The following is a 16,085-nucleotide window of genomic DNA, read 5'->3' on the forward strand; positions in this document are numbered from 1 at the left end:
CAGTAATGCAAATAACCACGCATTTCAACAGTGCAGAAGGGCATCTCTGAAGACACGTCAAACTTAGTGAATAGGCTACAGCAGCAGAAGACTTAATAATTCTAAAAAAGTCTAATAAATACCTAACAACGTGCTCAGTAAGTGTATAAATAATAATCTGCATCTAGTCTCAGCTGATCAGTATCTTCAGCTTCAAGAAGCAGCATGGATTGTGTCTAAATTACCAAATAGAAAGCAGCAGGTTTTGAATTCTCATATGAATCTTTTGCCTAAAGAGAGCCTTCACAAAGCAATCATGCCTTTCTGCAACTCCAAACCAGTTTTCCAAAGAACATTTTTGTTTTCTTGGTATCTGCTGATGCGAGACAATGATTATATATCGTTAAAATGAATAGATTTTTATAATTTTCTGTTACCTATTAAGAGCTCAATTACAAATCCCCAAATTAAATAATTGTGTAAGAGACATTGACAATGGTAAATACCGTATGCCAATAATTTGTATGTTATTTACATTTTACATTTACATTTTTGTTATTTGACAGACGCTTTTAATCCAAAGCAATTTACAAGTGCATAGGTTCTTCCACAAGTTAAAGCATCAGATCCATAACTAGTAAAATACATATGAAGTGTTGTTCTAAACATACAGTCATCATAAGTGCAATTTTTTTTAGACAAGAGGGATAGGGATAACAGAAACGGGGGCGGGGAAATCAGGAGGTAGGACTAAGGTACAGTTTGAAAAGATGTGTTTTTAGTTTGCGTTGAAAATTGCTGATTATTTGATTAAACTTTTTTTGATGAATAAAACATATTTACACAATGAACATCAGCATTTGTAAAAAAAAAATAGATCACTATTTGCTTTGGCACAAAGAAGCACAAACCTTTCAGGTCACATCGTCTATCGCTTGTTATCTATGCAGCAAACTTGTTTTTTACATGCAAGAATTCGGAGCTACATAGTGTTTTGTAAATTGTTTTCATTGAGAGTAAAATCGGTTACAGTAGCTGAACTGATGAAGTGAAAATATTGTATCAACAACCCCCCAATCTCAATAAAAAGAAAGAATACATAGATAAGAATCAGTTATTGCTACGGAGCCACGCAGACCTGACGCCTGTACGTGCATGGGAGGGAGATTAGGTCCTGTCTAGGCACCCATGTACAGGTCAAAGCCTGCCAGCCCAGAGAAGAAAGCAGCAGCAGCCTCATGCATGGTATGTGGTCTACAGCTGTGGCCTGAACATCCTCACCCAACCAGTTCTTCTGTGGAAGGCATGCCCTGTACCTAAGAGATAGTCATGGAAATCCTGTGCCGAAGGATTCATGTTGAAAACATAAAAAATGATTCAAACATTTTTGTCAGCTACTATTCATTTGATGGGCTAACCTATAGTTAAGACATTGCTTGGCTGCTAAATTATTGTTCTGTAGAAATGTTATCAGCAATTACATTTAAAATGTATTGAAGTCTTGGAAAAGTCATCAATAATAAAATGTACTGTAGGATATTTCTTTTAACTAATGTTTTCAAGTTTCTTTTTTATAAATATACAAATTCAATTCTGTCTAAGGTGCCTAATGGCACATTTTGGTACATTTTGAAAGGTTTTCTGAAGCTCCAATGCAAAAAATGCTTTCCTCTTTGTGATGGCAAGAGCAGAACATCTATTTTCCTGGCTCCTATTCAAACAGCCCTTGCAGTTCAGTGTGTGCAGAGAGCCTTGCAGCTGTTTGCATTCGCCTCCTGATCAGTCCCATTGTTTACTGAATCTCCTCAGTTAATGGGCCTTCCCTTTTCAATGCACCCAGCAACAAAATTTACGTTGGTGACATGCTCCCTCTCTCAGCGCATAAATTCAGCTGGATTTCCATCAGAGAACAGTTCAGTATGTTTTCTTTTTCTGAATATATATTCAACACAGCACCAGATTTCTCATGCACTCCAGAACTGAACCAGTGCATTCTGAAAAAAAAAGCTTAAAATAATATTCTCCACAAACATTCAAAGCATATTAATATGCAGTGTATTGCTGTGGTAAATAAGATTGGCCGCTTATAAAACAAAGTGGCCGAGAGATTAATTAGGTTGCATGATTTACAATAGAAATGCATTTTGAAATTTGCACCAGTGAAGAAATACACCTCCAAGTTATGAACTGTATTTTGTATTGATTATCCATATGCAAGTTATTATTTCACTGTGATTCATGGCTCTTTGGAATGTAATGCAGATTCTGTCTTGGGCTCCGTTCCCCTGCAGGGAGTGGATGAAACCACAGTTAGTGGTAAGAGGCAGACTGCTGGGAAAGAGAGTAATGGATCCATTACATCAACATAGACAAAAAGCATTCTGCCAGGTCAGACATTATCTGGAGGCTTCAACACACTCGTCGACCTGCTCCGGCCACTTTAGCTTGTTGAAACAGTGCCAGATAGATATCTCCCTCATTATGACCCAAGCTACCAGCCCCTCATCAGTGTTCTGGATTACCTACAGACACGGTTGACATGTTTATCATTGACAAGGTCAGACTAGCTGTCTCCTTGCTTCTGTTCAACATAACTCTGTAAGACACTGTGGATCTACCTGGTTGTTATAGCTTTAGGCCTCTAATCCTGTCACAAACAAATATAAAAAAATGGAATCCATTCCCTGTAGTAACCAAAAGTAAACTGAGGAACTGACAGGATATAAAATGTCTTCCAAGCCAGAAACAAGTTGTTCTGACAACATCTGTTTCACACTGTGTTGGCAGTGTAAAAACCAACTGTTTGCTTCTAGGGAACATCTGCCTCTAGCTGAGATGGCAGCTTGAGTGTGAACAGTTGACAGACCTCTCAACACTACACAAAAGCATTCTCTACAATCCATAGAGACAGCTTTCCTTCTCAACACTTAACAGCATCTTCAGTCCATAAATATAGACCAGGCTAGATAGCAGCAATCACATTGTTGATTAAACAGTCTAAAAATATTGTGGTATCTTTATAGCCATAGTCTCAGGGGACAAATTTGTGAGAACATACTGCAGTGAAAATACAATTCACTACATTGACAATATCCAAGCAGGAAAGACTGTAGTAGGATCAGTAGTACCCAACAGATAAAAATAGGTTTAAAAATGCCTTTAATATGAACAGCTGCCATTTATTGAAATTAGTAAAACAATTACAAGTAGAACAATTTGTTTAAGGATAAAAACAACACTTTGCCGGAACAGCAATTTGAGTCTATCTGAGTCCAGCCTTACTTTTTTATTAAGCTTGAACAACACTCCAAATAATGACAATTTGAATTTCAGTCTGTATAAGGCTAAATCCACATGGTGAAACTTGAAGAAAAGGAGCCTGCAAATAATTATTTGTGCATAAAAATATGATAACAACATCAAAACTGTTGGATCAGGTAGATGCTTTAGACATGGCCAGACATATTGCAGACTGGAATTTAATCACACATGTATCTTGCAGAGAGATGATGGAAGATTGAGTAAGAATTCCTCATATCATGTAACTATTACTGGTAACGTTAAATACAGGATCTTTGTAATACCAGCACATTTGCTCCATTTACTTTATTTTTTATTGTAGATAAAACATTTTATATTCCAAGATGGTCTTGCAAGTTGCTTTTTTCCATCAAGAGCATCTGCCAAATTAATAAATATGGATGTAAAGTTCAATGTAATTACATTTAAAAAATGAAATGCTATTTTCTACAATTTTTCATTGTCATCTTTTAAACATCTTTTAATAAGAGGAAAAACATTTTTCTAAAAAAAAGAATTTGAGTATAAATCTACATTGATCCTTGTTACAGAATGCCAAATATCACATTAAGGATTCATTGAATATGCAACACACTGACAGAAAGCATCTGTATAAGTGGACACTATTTAAGTTTGGTTTTAAATGTAAATATTAAAAGTAAATATTTCCACAATTAAACCCATCCTTTGCATTTAGAATATATTTTCTTGAGGTCACGTCCTTTTATTTAGGCAACATCAAAAGAAAAAAACATCCGAGTGTATGTGGTCTTGGTCTGAAAAATGCAGTTCTTTTAAATGTGACAACTGTGTCTTCATAAGAAACACAATCAATAGCACCACCTAGTGGACTCCCTTTCATGTGCTTTTCTTAATCATATTTTAATTTTGACATTTTTGATCTGAAACTTTTAACCACGTGTACAAGATGATGTTTTTAAAAAGGTGCAACAAATCATTTAATCATGATACATTTTGGCTCAAATTCCTCATTTCAATCTCAAAACAGTTATATTATTAATCTCTGAACCGCAGATTTCACAAATGAATTTAATTCTTCAGACAAAAATAAATGTCTTTTTCGTATATGTTTGGGAGATACAACCAACACATATGACAACAACAATATATAACATTTTTATTAAAAAAACTAAACCAAGTAACACTTATCCCCATTGTTTCTCAAAAACCTATAAAGTCCAGGGCAACTACAACAGGTACATTCACAACACACAGACTCTGATGACCGACTGAGTGGGGAGGCTCTGTGGGACAGTCTCTGGCTCATCCCAGCCTTTTTACTCCAGACTCTGTCGCAGAATCCTCTTCTCCTCTTCCACAAAACTCTTATCGGATGTGGCCTGCCCCATGTCCCTCTTCCTCTTCTCCTTCTGCTGGAAGCTTTCCACTTTCCTTTTCTTTGCAGACATAGATTTTTCTTGCTCTTCATCTGAGGACAGGCAGAAAAAAGAAAGCACAAGCCTTGCATAAGTAAATCACTGTGGATTTCCAAAAACCTATGCATCCAGAAAACGGCACTTAATGATGTACAGTAGCAGTGGATTAATATGTTCTGACATATGTGTGCATGAAGCATGAAGAAATGCAGGACAATGCTTTATATTCCTTGCCTTCGAGTCAAAGGGCAAATTGATGGAATCCATCAACTTTAATCTTGTTGGTTGCTGTTCAATGTAAGAGCAAATGAGGTATTAGCACAGCCACAAGCAAAATGAAGTCAAACGGATCATTTATTTTAAATATATACAATGCAAGGATGGATCTGGGCAGAAAACGACCAAAACGTGTTAGATACTCAACCAAGTAGATGGTTTGATAGAAAGTTTCCAATCAAAATGAAACTTTAGGTTCTTCAAAAGGTATAATATGCCTATTTATGTGTACAAATAATTGAGTTGATACTGCAATACATTAGCACGATTTGATCAGTTCAAACAAGACCTAACACAAAGTTTCATTTTGATAGTAAGTTTTCCACCTTACCAACTACATGGTTCAATATACAACACTTTTTGATCATTTTCTGGCCAGAACAACAAATTATCTATTTGACTTCATTTTCCTTGTGGCAGTTCTTAACCAAAATATCCAGAATCCATAATCTGATACTAGGCAGAAGATTGTGTCACACGCCATTTCCCCACTTTAATGCCAATTATTTCTCATATACAGATAAATAAGAAGATCATCCTCTCCTGTACTGTATTTACAAAGTGATGCCGGGGAGGGAAGGACGTCACAACATCAGTTGGCCTGCAATCTAAAACTACACAGCTGAATGAACGTGTCATTCACTCTCTCTAAAAAAAAGTTAATCTAAAGCACAAAAAAAATTCTTCCTTCATCATGTACAAAGCAAATGCAGACGCATTTGACCCAGCTGTCCCATGTTGTTATCTTCAGCAGTGAGCTTGGAGCAGCAAGAGCGGTTTTGTTTGGTTAAATGTATTAACGGGACGGGAGTGCTACAGTACACTGAAAATTACTCAGCGACTGAATAAAAACATAATATAAATGTTATACCTACAGTCAACACCATGCATTGAATCAGGCGATGCTACCAAATTGCTTTTCAAGCACTGATCTCAGAATTGGGAAGGACTAGAATGGCTGAGGACTAGAGGGCATGCCCTCCCCACGTCTTTCAGTGGATATCTCATCAGGTGCTTAGCTAGGAAAAGTCTATAAAAGTGTGTGGAACGGTCACTGTCACCTGCCTTCTACAGTATATTGTAAAGGAAATTACATAAAAGCAAGTTAGGTTGCAACCTGACTGTATGTGTTTCTCCTCATCTGGCAAGAACTGTGCATTTCCTGTAGCGGGCTGTGGAGCATCCTCTCCGTTGTCTTCATAGATATTGGACCATTTTATAGCCATATCCATGCCTGGAGGAGCAGTCTTCTTCTCTGTGGCATAGGTCTGTGGTGGGGGCACGGCATTTGTTTTCCAGACTTTGAATTCCTTGGCCGGCTGTAGGGAGTGTGGAGACGACACTTTGTGCTTTGAAAATGCATACATCCAACATCGCACTTTACAATCAATTCGTAAAATATACACTTCCTTGAAATGTGTATTGCAACTGGTTTGTTTGTAGAATATCATTTGATTATTTTCCCCTTTAAACATTCACAGTTGGCCAATAGTTTTTTAATTAGGTACATCAATGAAATGCAAAATACTTTCTAAACATATATCATCTTGAAACATTAGCACCAGAACTGCTGTAATTGTTACATAATCCAGTTGACAGCATGATTTCGCTGACCAACATCGAAAAGGACAACACGTTACAATAGCTAACGTTAGCTAATCTCGACAGACTGTAGCAATGCTAGCGAACTCAATGCAAAATACAACTAAGGTTATGCAGCTTAGTCGTGCACGCATGCTGCCATTGCTTTGGAAGTTGGCTAACTATGTAGCATGGTAGCTAGCTAAAGGTAATGCTATTGTGTTTACCTCCTCCGGAGCTTTCACCGTACGGCTTTCCCAATCAATGTGTTTATTTAACGGGTTGTATAAGAACGACGGCTTTGAAACAGATTTAAAGAGATCGTCTGGTTTAGGTAAGGCGGATCCACTTGCGGCTCGTTTGATCCCTTGCTGAGATGCAACATCTTTTCCAGCGGGATCTGTCCCCCCTTTCTTTTTAGATGAAGCCTGGCCTTCCTCTTCAGAATCACTGCTGCTGCTACTATTACTGCTGCCACTCAGATCATCGTAACTCATAAAGTAATGGAGAGAGTCACGTTTCTTTTTTTCAGCCATTTTGAGACGAGACGAAGCGTTAATAGTCTGTCTGCTCAGCGACCAACTTCACCTTCGATGAAATTCACGTAGGTACTGTACTACGCTGCGTGAAAATTTTGTATCACTCCATTTTTACAGTGAGCGCTAACATGTGACGTATATACCGCACGTCACTGAATTGGAGTAGACGCCGAACTGAGTCCATAGTTCGCCATCTTTTGAGGTTAGAAAAGGCATATTATTCACGCCTTTGAAAGCTAACAGTTGGGTTATAATTTATTACTATGAATTTTAAAGCTTTGCGTGCTTTAAATATTTTAAGATCGAGTCGATAAAAACTAAAACGAACTTGAAAAACAATCCGTCTCTATGAACTGCAGCACTGCGCCTGCGCGTAGAACCAAATTCGAGGTTAATCCTGCTTCAACAACGTCAGCGGGTTAAAGTTAACGGTATGGTAACTGTATTAGGCCAAAAGAGGTTCCCACTCTTATGTCAGAAAGATGGGCAGTTTCCCGAGTTTTGGACACCAGAATGGAAAATATGCTAGTCATTGATGTACAGAATTAAATCAGCATTACAAAAATTAACAAAATATTACTGCTTAACACACAAACAAAATACAGAACAGAAAAAACACTACATAATTTGTAATAAATTAGATCACTGTAATCAAGAAGACAAGTGGACAACTTACTAGACTGTGAAGGTAGTCTATAACACATTTATTTGGAGAATCATGTCAGGCTTTATATTTATTTGTAACCGCATAACACAATTCAGCTTTTGCTCATGCTCAATGCCACTGTTTACAAAATATATTCGGTTGTATGTCCTTTTACACTGTAATGCACCACACAAGTTTGCTGCGGTCCAAATGCTTCGGAAGGGAAAATCAAAACTGCAAGGGAGCTATGTGTTTTATGTTTGCTTTAAATTTGGTCCTAGTTTTACTTTATAATTAATATTGTTTCTTGATAAAAATGGCATGTGTATATGAATACTCATTGCTAGAGGTGCTTCTGAGACATTAAGCTGATGAGCTCAGTGAGTGAGTGTACTGGATGTGAGAGCTCCAGGTAAGACCTCTCAGCTCTGACGTGTGAGTTCAGCTGGTGAGCACATCTGGGGCCACCAGCTAAGACTTCCTCAGTGAACAGATGTATCCTGGGACTCCAGCTAAGACTTACTCAGTGGACAGATGTATCTTGGGACTCCAGCTAAGACTTCCTCAGTGGACAGATGTATCCTGGGACTCCAGCTAAGACCCCTTGTTAACAGGAAAGTGAATGGGTTGCAGTCTCTCCCTATAATATACAGAAATAAAAAGACATGTAATGTCTGTGTCAATAGAGACCTATGAGAGGTCTGTAAGACTGGAATTTGTAAATATCAACTTTATATACATTCCTGACCAGTGGCAGATGGAGGTTACCTTCTACCTGTGATATGTGTATCATTTATCTCTGTTTTATGAATAAGCTCCCGCCCCATAACTTTCATGTTATCTATTTTATGGTTGGGTTGAAGCTATTTTAATGGGTCTGGGAATGAGTGCAAGTCTTACTGGTTAAACCTGTCTCTCTCCAGGTTGTGGAGGTATCGCTGTGTATGTGACTTGAAAGCAGAATGATGGCTGTGCAATGTTGTTCGTTGATCTTTCTTGTCGATTTTGTATGTTCCTGGACCCAGCATGCACTGCAAACACAATCCACACTCAAAGTAACAGACATATTCTGCCTGGGTAAGAAGACATTGTCTTAAAAATGAGTGGAATAGGCTACCCTTACATTATTGTAGTTGCTGTTCTGCAGTCTCTCTGCCCTCTCACTGATACGAGGGGTAGAAGACAGGAAAGGTGGTGGGTCCTGATTTACTATTCCAGACGGGGGGTGTACAGTGTACCAGCCAGGACCAGGAAACGACTGTCAGTGTACAGTACAGTATTTGAAAAGAGGGGGGAAAATGCATTGATTAGCCAGAGAGCCCAGAAGAGGGTGCCCTAGTCCTGATTCTGTTGCGTCTCACAGTATTGGCCATATTAAGGTGGAAGTGTTCCCCTGTACCTCATGACCTATTGCTGTCTCCAAGTTAAAAGTAATCTTTTTCAATCAGGTGGATCAAGGTGCACCACTGGATAAGATCTGTTGCAAGTATACACTGTCTGAAATCAATTAGAATTTAATGACATGGCTCATTTAAATCATACATTCAGTGCTGCAAACCCCAAGCCCTCTGACTAAACATATACAGTGGGCTGCATATAATAAACAACATGGATAATTATCTCTATTTTATGTTCAAACATACGGGAAAACTATATACTTTTATTTCAATACATTTACTCTCATGTTTTAAAGTTTTTTTATTTAGTAATCTCATTGTTTCTGAAAAACACAAGAGCCAGAATTATTGGCATCCCTAACGATTATTGTAAATAAAATCAAACAAAGTGAAATTGGCTATACAATTTTACTTTACTTTAGTTAATCGCAGTCTTATGGAACTATATTGTGTCATTCCATCAGTTCCAGTTTAAAAATGAGGTAACAGGCATGCAACATCCCTTTGTCAACCATAAGCATGGGAAAACCCAAGAACTGTCGATTCAGAAGACACAGATTGTAATTGACAATGTCGGGTAATGAGTATAAATAAAATACATAAACGGTTAAAAATACCACTTTGCACTGTAGGGGAAATAATAAAAAGGCGTAAAAAATGGGATGCCAATGGTTGCCAACTTGCCAGGAAGAGGATGCAAGTGAACATTATCCCCACAGAGAGCACGGAATATGGTGAGGGAGGTCATGAGTAACCAAAGAATCGCAGTTCGAGAATTGCAGAGATTGGTTGTGTCTCCAAGTAAAAAAAACAAAACATAAAATGGTACCTCCATACCAGCAAACTCTTTGGAAGGGTGGCACGAAGACAGCACAATAACAAAACCAAGCATCTTGAGTAGGCCAAACCTATTTGTAATTATGAATGGAAGAGAGTGCTGTGGTCAGATGAGATGTAACATTTTGGTCATACACACCATCAATATGTTTGGCGGCAAAATTGACTGCACCTCATACCTACTGTGATATATTCAGTGTATCATTAATGTTTTGGAGATGTTTTGTAAACATCTGCAATACATAGTGAGGAGTGAGCAGTTGTCCCATGAGTATACATTGATCTTTTTCCTTGTAGCATACAGTGCCGAGCACTACTATGAAAGCCAGAGCCCAGACTCCAATATTAGCCTCACTTTCAGAGCTCTTAGAGCAATTACAAGTAAATCATTCATCACTGTGAATTGACACAATGATTATACTGCTACCATTGAAATTCATTATCCTAGACACCATGTGAATGCCAGCTTAGTTAAAATCACATGATTCCTTGGTGCCTTGGATTCTGCTTGGATGCATGCTCATAGCTGCAAGTATCATTTCACAGTAACCAACTACACATATTAAACCTAAAAACAATATTTTGAATCAGCTTCAAAGCTTACATGTACCAGGTGATGGCACTGATAGTAGAGGCCTGACTGCAGCGAGAGACTATAGTTACTTGAGCTAACAGCACTGACAGGAGGTATGCAGGAAATTAGGGAAGGGGTGTGTTTGTGAGACATACACTGACCTCTTGCGAGAGAGTTACTGACTACAGGGGGGTTAGTGAAAAAGGTACTGACTATTAGAGGAGTGGGGAGTTGATGGGAGTACGGTAGTTGTTATTAATAGAAGTCCTGGAAATTGGGGGGGCTTGTTAGTCAGAGCACTTACCGCTGGACGAGGGCTCTGGGCCAAGGTGCTGTGATAAATCCTCTCTGTAGGACACTCTGGATTTCGACACATCTTGCTGAACAGCCCATGTTTCCTCTTCTCTGGTCTGTTCAAGTCTTCTACAAACAAACTCATACTGATTTTCTCACCTGAGTCCACACTTGATATTCTCTGTGTCAGCAGAAAACAAGACACAGACAACAGAATGAGATAGGAAAGAAATGTTGTGATAAAAATTAGATCACAAACTGTTTAGAGTTCAGTAAGTCAGATGGAAATGCATATCGACAATATTGCCCCATACACAAATCTTGCTCTGTGTGTCCCTGGGAAGGTGAGTGTCCACTGGGGATGAATTTGTGGTCACAGCAGCGATTCAGGAGCAGGTCAGTAGAGCTCTTCAAGTTATAGGTACCAGGATCCTGTACACATACCCACAGACACACACATACATACATGATTTTACTGATTTTAATATCCTCACCCTTTTTGCTTCTAGAATGCGCTCCACTGCGGGGCCAAAGTCCATTGTGGGACAAGTTCCTGTCAACTGCATCCTCTTCTCATCCAGCACAGCTGTGGGGATGCCCCCTTTCCCATAACTCCCAGGGCCTGGAGTCTCATTCTGCAACATGCCCATGCTTTCACTGTCCTTCGTACATCATGCCACAAGGGCCACAGATAGTCACACATAGTAGTAATAATAATAATAATAATAATACATTTCTTATTTTTAGCTAAATGTACAAGTGTATAGACAATCTCTCTGGTGGCGATGCAGTTCACCCACATAACATTCTCAATCCTTAATCTGAAAAGCATGACTTTTGAGACCTTGAGTTCATTGCACAATGAAGCAGAACTGGATGAAACAGTATGAAACAATGTTGCTTCAGTTGAGGTATGACTGCGGTTAGTGAAAGATGAAGAAAGATTTAAAACATTTTGACGCAATACTTACCTACGCATAAAAGCACAGGCCCATGAAGGCCATGGTACATAAAAGCCTTACAAGCTACTGTATATTTTATGGCCCAACTGTGGCCCAAATACATTGTTAGGAAATTATGGAAATGTTGTTTCCATGTTTTTTCACTACCTCTCTACATATTACACAATATATGGTATATTGATGAAAAATGTGTTTGAATGTGGTAATGATTTTATTGATTTGAATATCCTCACCCTTTTTGCTTCTAGAATTCGCTCCACTGCAGGGCCAAAGTCCATTGTGGGACAAGTTCCTGTCAACTGCATCCTCTTCTCATCTAGCACAGCTGTGGGGATGCCCCCTTTCCCATAACTCCCAGGGCCTGGAGTCTCATTCTGCAACATGCCAATGCTTTCACTGTCCTTCTTACATCATGCCACAAGGGCCACAGTTTACTCACACATAGTAATAGTAATAATAACAATAATAATAATAATAATAACAATAATAACAACAATAATAACAACAATAATAATCACACATTTCTTATTTTTAGCTAAATGTACAAGTGTATAGACAATCTCTTTGGTGGTGATGCAGTTCACCCACATAAAATCCTCTATCCTTAATCTGAAAAGCATGACTTTTGAGACCTTGAGTTCATTGCACAATGAAGCAGGACTCGATGAAACAGTATGAAACAATGTTGTTTGATTTGAGGTGTGACTGTGGTTAGGGATGGGGTTCTGGTTGTGTTGAGGTTGATGAAGAAAGATCTTTTTAAGTTTAATACAATACAATACTGACCTGTGCATAAAAGCTTTTGAATCTCTCCTCCCTGCTCTCACACACGCCTCTCACACTCTGTGGCCTCTTCTGCAGAAGCTCCATGAAATCAGCAGTCCTGTAGGTTCCAGGCCCTACTTTTGATTTCTAAGACAGACATGGGCTCAGAAATGGGTTCCAGGTCACACTACTCATATGCTGTCATTGCTCATTTAAGTAATCAAAGTTTTGGTAAGGCCTACATAGAAACACAAATAATACATCTATCCATATTACATTAATTACATTAATGGCATTTGGCAGACGCTCTTATCCAGAGCGACGTACAGTTTAGACTAAGCAGGAGACAATCCTCCCCTGGAGCAATGCAGAGTTAGGGGCCTTGCTCAAGGGCCCAACAGCTGTGCGGATCTTATTGTGGCTACACCGGGATTAGAACCACCGACCTTGCGTATCCCAGTCATTTACCTTAACCACTACGCTACAGGCCGCCCCATATAAAACCAGACCAATATACAATTACTATCCTAAAGTAACATAAAAAGGTATTGGCATGAAATTGAAGGGAGCCAAGACGTAGAGTGAAGAGTTGGGTCATCAGTCTGCATCAGAAAATGGCCAGTGACCTCCATGAGAAGTTCATTCTACCCCTGGGGGGCAAGTACAGACAAGCACCATGATAAGCAACCATGCAGGGAAGAGACAGCCAGTCTCTTCATAATTGGGGAAAAGAGAGGTCTCAGATGTTAAAACAGGCATCTGCAGGCCTAACTCACCACCACTACATTGATAGAAAATGAGGGTTAGTTATTATTACTTTGTTCCCCAGGCACTTTGCAGTAGAAATGCTTAGTGTGAGCTCTCCTGTCGCATCCAGATTAAACTAGAGGTCTCAATCGGGGGGACTTGAAAAGAATGTACAGCACCTTATTCTAAACTAGGTTCAGCCACCGGGAATGAATGGCCTGCGATGCAGCTTGAAATGTCCTTCAGGCATGCTGGAAGAAGCCACCTATAGTGTCTCTCACCAGGAAGCGCTTGTGCTCCCAGGCCTCTTTATACAGCACGTGGGGTGTATGTGCCAGCCAGGCCATCTCCTGTGCTCTCTTCCAGCCTGGTCCCTTTGCCCGCTCCCTCAGGACCGGAGCACTGAAGTCACCCCTGTCCACATTGTACCTGCCTGGTCCGAGATTCCTCTCCTGTCACACACACCATTGAGATGACTAGACATATTTAAAATTCCTTGTTGGATTTCATTAATCACAATATTGTGTTAATACCACAATATTTTTTTTACATTTCCCATTATTGACCTATGAACTACATATGTATGTACAGTGGGCTCCAGAATTATTGGCACCCCTGCTTAGAAATGCACAAAAAATACTTAAAAACTGAATGTGTGAAAAATACTGTTCTTTATTAATGTTTCAATGGAACTAACCAAAATCAAACTCCTTTAATAAAAAATAGATTTCAACAAAATCAAGGTTCCATAATTATTAGCTCCCCTGGTTTCATACTTGGTGCATCAACCCCTGGCAACAGCATGCAGTCTTTTCTTGTAATGCTTGACGAGGTTAAGGAGCATTTGGATGGATTTTGGACCATTCCTCCATGCAAGATCCTTCACATGCGCTTATTAACTGCCCTCTTCAGTTCAGCCCACAGGTTTTTAATTGCATTGAGATGTGGCACCTGAGATATCCACTGCAGAACAGAGATTTCACGGAACCATTTCTGTGTGGATTTTGAGAAATGCTTTAGGTCATTGTCTTGCTGGAAAGTCCACCTACAGCAAGGTCTCAGCCTTGTGGTAGGGGAGAACAGATTGTAAGGCAAAATTGCTTGATACTTTGTGGAATCCATTATACCACTGATTTTAGGTGCATCTTCTTTTATGCATCTCTGATTCAATGCTAAACATGCCGATTCTGTATGACGTTAAATTTTTTATCTCATTCAACCTTGATTTTGGTTAAATCTATTTTTTACTCAATGAATGTTTGCTTTTGGTTGGTTCTATTGAAATACAGAATTTCTCACATGATCAGCATTTTGAGTTATCTCAGCAAATATATTTGTATTTTATGTATTATTTTTATATATATTTGTATTTTATGTATTATTTGTACATTGCTAGTTAGGGGTGTCAATACTTCTTTAGCCCACTGTTTTATTTTATGATATCATATCGAAGATATGGAGCATCAGAAAGGGCTGTGCTTTGTTTGCTGGATATTTCATTTATTTTATTGGTTGCAATATATGAAGTATGTTGAGTATTCATTGTGAAGTATTCCACAATTTGGCAGATTTTACATTTATATCCAGTGGTCATTCGGACATGGAAATAATACAACAATGCATGGAAATTATAAAACAAGTTGTATAAGCATAAATATTAATCTTCCTTACAGCATCTTATAGAGAGATGCAAATGAGTGATACATTATTTTCAGGTTCTGTACCAGCTCAGTGGTCCTCATCTTGCAGTAAGGAATCTCTGTGAAAGTTCCTATTTTCTTTAAGGCAGGGTAGATGCCAGATACATCAAACCTGTTTGACAGAAAACATTTTAAATGTCCCTCTTCACCAGTGAAGGCTGCTATACAATAAGAATTGATGAAGGCTGATGGAGAAGACTAAATGAATTGCATCAATGCACCGGAATACAAATATTTAAGATGAAAGTAACACAAAGTTATAGATTTTCTTATGCACTTTTAACGAGTAAGGTCTGGTGTGCTTACAGGTAGCAATAATTCTGATAGCACACTATACTATACTAGGTATACCACTACTTCACTACTTCAGAATAATAATGACAACATTAACATAATTTCTGATCGTTACCTCATCAACTGTGTTCCAAACGGAGCTCCTTTGAATTTTTTTTCAGCCATCTTCTTTGTTCCATCTCAGTCACATTTGAGTGTGGACTTGCTTTTGCCTCACATGACAGTAGAAGTCGCTGCTGACATTTAAGTACTTCATTAATGTTTTAATGGCATGTCTCCAGGCAACATCTGAGCAGTGGAAATCGAGCCCTCTCATTTTGTTACCTTGCACAGGTCTCGTACAGGTGTTCAAAATAATAGCAGTGTGTTTAAAAACGTGAGTAAAGCTCAAAATCCTTGTAATAGTTTTTATTTTGATGCATTGGGAACACTGCCCATTATATCCTAAATCAAAATATGAAGAAAAATGTGTCAATTTTTTAATTACTTTCCAGAAAATGAAAAAAATGAATATTGGGCTGTTCAAAAAAATAGCAGTGTCTGCATTTTTCTTTACAAACTCAAATATTTACTGTATAAACTGAAAAATCTTCAGGATTTAGCATTCCTGTGAATCACTAAACTAATATTTAGTTGTATAACCACGGTTTCTGAGAACTGTTTCACCGTGTTGCATGGAATCGACAAACTTCTGGCACCTATGAACAGATATTTCAGCCCAGGATGATTTGACAACATTCCACAATTCCTCTGAATTTCTTGGTTTTGCCTCAGAAGCATTTTTGATGTCACCCCAC

General features: G+C 38.6%; 2 protein-coding genes across 2 annotated transcripts; both read right to left on the reverse strand.

Annotated features, from left to right (window-relative positions):
* Positions 1 to 3,121: 3,121 nt before the first annotated feature.
* c4h1orf52 (chromosome 4 C1orf52 homolog) lies at positions 3,122 to 7,300 on the reverse strand. The gene is made up of 3 exons (XM_061239605.1): positions 6,761 to 7,300; positions 6,070 to 6,271; positions 3,122 to 4,729 (listed from the first exon to the last, which is right to left on the reverse strand). The coding sequence occupies exons 1-3, from the start codon at positions 7,067 to 7,069 to the stop codon at positions 4,578 to 4,580; spliced, it is 663 nt and encodes a 220-aa protein (XP_061095589.1). The 5' UTR covers positions 7,070 to 7,300; the 3' UTR covers positions 3,122 to 4,577.
* Positions 7,301 to 8,312: 1,012 nt separating this feature from the next.
* LOC133126066 (ciliary microtubule-associated protein 2-like) lies at positions 8,313 to 15,453 on the reverse strand. The gene is made up of 10 exons (XM_061237870.1): positions 15,404 to 15,453; positions 15,019 to 15,106; positions 13,576 to 13,746; positions 12,569 to 12,694; positions 12,016 to 12,150; positions 11,315 to 11,482; positions 10,831 to 11,001; positions 8,836 to 8,976; positions 8,619 to 8,749; positions 8,313 to 8,358 (listed from the first exon to the last, which is right to left on the reverse strand). The coding sequence occupies exons 1-10, from the start codon at positions 15,451 to 15,453 to the stop codon at positions 8,313 to 8,315; spliced, it is 1,227 nt and encodes a 408-aa protein (XP_061093854.1).
* Between the last annotated feature and the right edge of the window lie 632 nt (positions 15,454 to 16,085).

This window comes from Conger conger, chromosome 4, assembly GCF_963514075.1.
Source record: "Conger conger chromosome 4, fConCon1.1, whole genome shotgun sequence".
Classification (NCBI taxonomy): Eukaryota; Metazoa; Chordata; class Actinopteri; order Anguilliformes; family Congridae; genus Conger; species Conger conger.

Excerpts from the sequence above, each read along its gene's own strand:
- c4h1orf52 (XM_061239605.1), bottom strand. The coding sequence starts at position 7,069 with ATGGCTGAAAAAAAGAAACGTGACTCTCTCCATTACTTTATGAGTTAC. Across the intron at positions 6,272-6,760 it reads CGGTGAAAGCTCCGGAGGAG|CCGGCCAAGGAATTCAAAGT; the intron begins GTAAACACAATA and ends CACTCCCTACAG. Across the intron at positions 4,730-6,069 it reads GGAGAAACACATACAGTCAG|ATGAAGAGCAAGAAAAATCT; the intron begins GTTGCAACCTAA and ends GCCTGTCCTCAG.
- LOC133126066 (XM_061237870.1), bottom strand. The coding sequence starts at position 15,453 with ATGGCTGAAAAAAAATTCAAAGGAGCTCCGTTTGGAACACAGTTGATG. Across the intron at positions 12,695-13,575 it reads GGGAGCACAAGCGCTTCCTG|AAATCAAAAGTAGGGCCTGG; the intron begins GTGAGAGACACT and ends TGTCTGTCTTAG. Across the intron at positions 8,977-10,830 it reads CCCAGAGCCCTCGTCCAGCG|TCGTTTCCTGGTCCTGGCTG; the intron begins GTAAGTGCTCTG and ends GTACACTGACAG.